The 2,220-nt window shown below is 33.3% G+C and overlaps 1 protein-coding gene across 1 annotated transcript; it reads right to left on the reverse strand.

Moving 5' to 3' along the window:
* LOC120191867 lies at nt 1-1,584 on the reverse strand. Its single transcript, XM_039194750.1, has 3 exons — nt 1,268-1,584; nt 840-1,100; nt 1-218 (listed from the first exon to the last, which is right to left on the reverse strand). Exons 1-3 carry the CDS (start codon nt 1,582-1,584, stop codon nt 59-61), a joined length of 738 nt encoding a protein of 245 aa, XP_039050681.1. The 3' UTR covers nt 1-58.
* Between the last annotated feature and the right edge of the window lie 636 nt (nt 1,585-2,220).

Below are 2,220 nucleotides of genomic sequence, written 5' to 3' on the forward strand. Positions count from 1 at the left end.
TTGACTCTATAGCATCACAAGGATATGCTGATCAAAGCTATTGCACAAAAAATAATCTCTATCGTGGCAACGATGAAAGAGGTAAACCCTGGAGAAAGTTATATGAAGGTGGAAATATATCTTTTGCCGATGATAGAGTTCGAATTAACTCATCTACTTGCCGTGCAGACATGCAAACCACATCCCCTACATTCTTTGTTATCCAATCTTCATGTACCCTGCAGAAGTGGGAAAACAATTTTAATGCATTGAAACAAAATTTAGTACTGATGAATTCTATGAATTCCGAATGAAAATAGACACACAATCTATTCACCGAACTAGAGAAGCATTTAAGGGGAAATAACATGAATGCAAAAGTTAATGTTGGAGGGCATTGACAGACTTCTTGAACACGGAAATGAAATAGACATTGAATAAAAGAGATTACAGTAATGATACCAATGAATACTTCCAGGTGTCCAAACATTATATTATATAAATATATATTTCTGAATCTTGTAATAAAAGCTGACAATCCAATCCCAACAGATATTTCTTTTTCATCCTTCGAGCAAGCAAGTTTTATTAGTGTCAAGTCAAGCATGTAATTCATTTATCAGTAGTACCATTGACTTTGCTTTTCTTGTTTCAATTTCCCCTGATTTACAAATGTATGGACCAATGGGGAAAAAATTAGAACCCAATTCTTATCAACAAAGACAGGACATAAGACCAAAAGCGTCAAAAGTTTTCTAAATATGAAACAATTAATGCAATCTGTTAAGCCATTCAGAAAACTAATGAGCTTATCGTGCTAAAAAAGGAAGGAGACAATCATGAGCTCAATTGAGATGGACCTTAACTGAGATGCTGCAGTTTCACCACAATCAGAAAAGTTGACCTTGATAACAGGGAGTAAATCTAACTTTAGACTAGGTTCTGCTGCACTAGCAGTGTCCAAGCAATAACCAGAACAGCACCAAGAATTTGGATTTAGCGGAACGATTTGCAACAAGGGAGACTTAGTTTTTAAATCTCTAACCAAAGTCCGAAATGACAATTCATCTTTTGCATTTTCCAGTAGTTGATTAGTGAACATTCTTTCCAAGCTATATTTCCTGTTCATGATGAGCAAACTTTAAGCCCACGGTAAGAAATTTATCATTAGCAATAAAGCAACTCTTCACAGGTATCTAATCACCATAATGACTCATATATAAGCAAAAATCAGAACAAAATATCTTTATGGTAATTGTGCCTAATTGCCAAACTGTTTTGTGCTCACCTGAATAAGTCCCCTGGTCCACCAGCTGATGAACAAGCTGAAATGTAGCATTTGAATAATCGAACTGCACCATCAATGGGTGCAGCACCATTATCAAAAGAACAAGCTCCCAGGAGTGATAAACAGTTAGGGCATACAAGTTCCACCCAATCAATATCCATCGAGAGATTGCAGGATTTAGCCATAGAGACATTTCCAAGAAAACCATTAAGGAACAATTTTTGATTAGCCAAGAGCTTTGATGTGTTTTGCTCCACTGGACAAGTTTCAGGGACATTGGTTTGGCTACGTTCATCTAAATATCGCACTCTACGCATGCATTATAATTTGCAGGTAAGTCCTTAGAAGGAATCATCGATACCAGGTGGCGGACTGCTCCAAGTCTAGACTGCTTGAGCACCCTTTTGTAAATCCCTAATTTAATTCTTGTTTGTATGTTGAATTTTACGTTTATTTAAATTTAGTCATTAGTTTAATATGTATATGCATGTTTAATAAATTTATAGTTTGGTATGTTATATTTTAATTTTTGTATTTCAATCACATTTGTTTAAATTTTCTTATTTGTTTTAAATGTTCAGGTGTCATTTATGTTATTTTCCATATTATTTTAGGTTAAACCGAATATGATCAATTGCATATAAGACCCTATAGTTTATGCACATTTTGTATTTAAGTCATTGGTTTAATTACAATTTTGTAAGTTTAATTTTACATTTACGTGAATTTAATCATCATTCTAAAGTTAGTATATTTAGCTTAAATTAGTCCTCACATTTAGGTTTCTATTAATTTAGTCCATGTTTAGGATTGTTTTCTTTAATTAGTTGTCTATATTTATTTTGCATGTTGATATGTTTATGTATAAGTATGCGAATGATTTATTTATGAGTCGCATAACATCATTTTGCATAATTTGTATGTTACCTTTATGTGCATAACCTAAACCCTAA

The sequence above is a fragment of the Hibiscus syriacus genome, unplaced genomic scaffold, assembly GCF_006381635.1.
Source record: "Hibiscus syriacus cultivar Baekdansim isolate YM2019G1 unplaced genomic scaffold, ASM638163v2 tig00116971_pilon, whole genome shotgun sequence".
Lineage (NCBI taxonomy): Eukaryota > Viridiplantae > Streptophyta > Magnoliopsida > Malvales > Malvaceae > Hibiscus > Hibiscus syriacus.

Bases quoted from the DNA above. Each gene is read 5' to 3' on its own strand.
- LOC120191867 (XM_039194750.1), bottom strand. From the start codon at position 1,584: ATGCGTAGAGTGCGATATTTAGATGAACGTAGCCAAACCAATGTCCCT. The intron at 1,101-1,267 runs GTGAGCACAAAA...CATCATGAACAG, and splicing joins GGACCAGGGGACTTATTCAG to GAAATATAGCTTGGAAAGAA. The intron at 219-839 runs GTCCATCTCAAT...CCACTTCTGCAG, and splicing joins ACTGCAGCATCTCAGTTAAG to GGTACATGAAGATTGGATAA.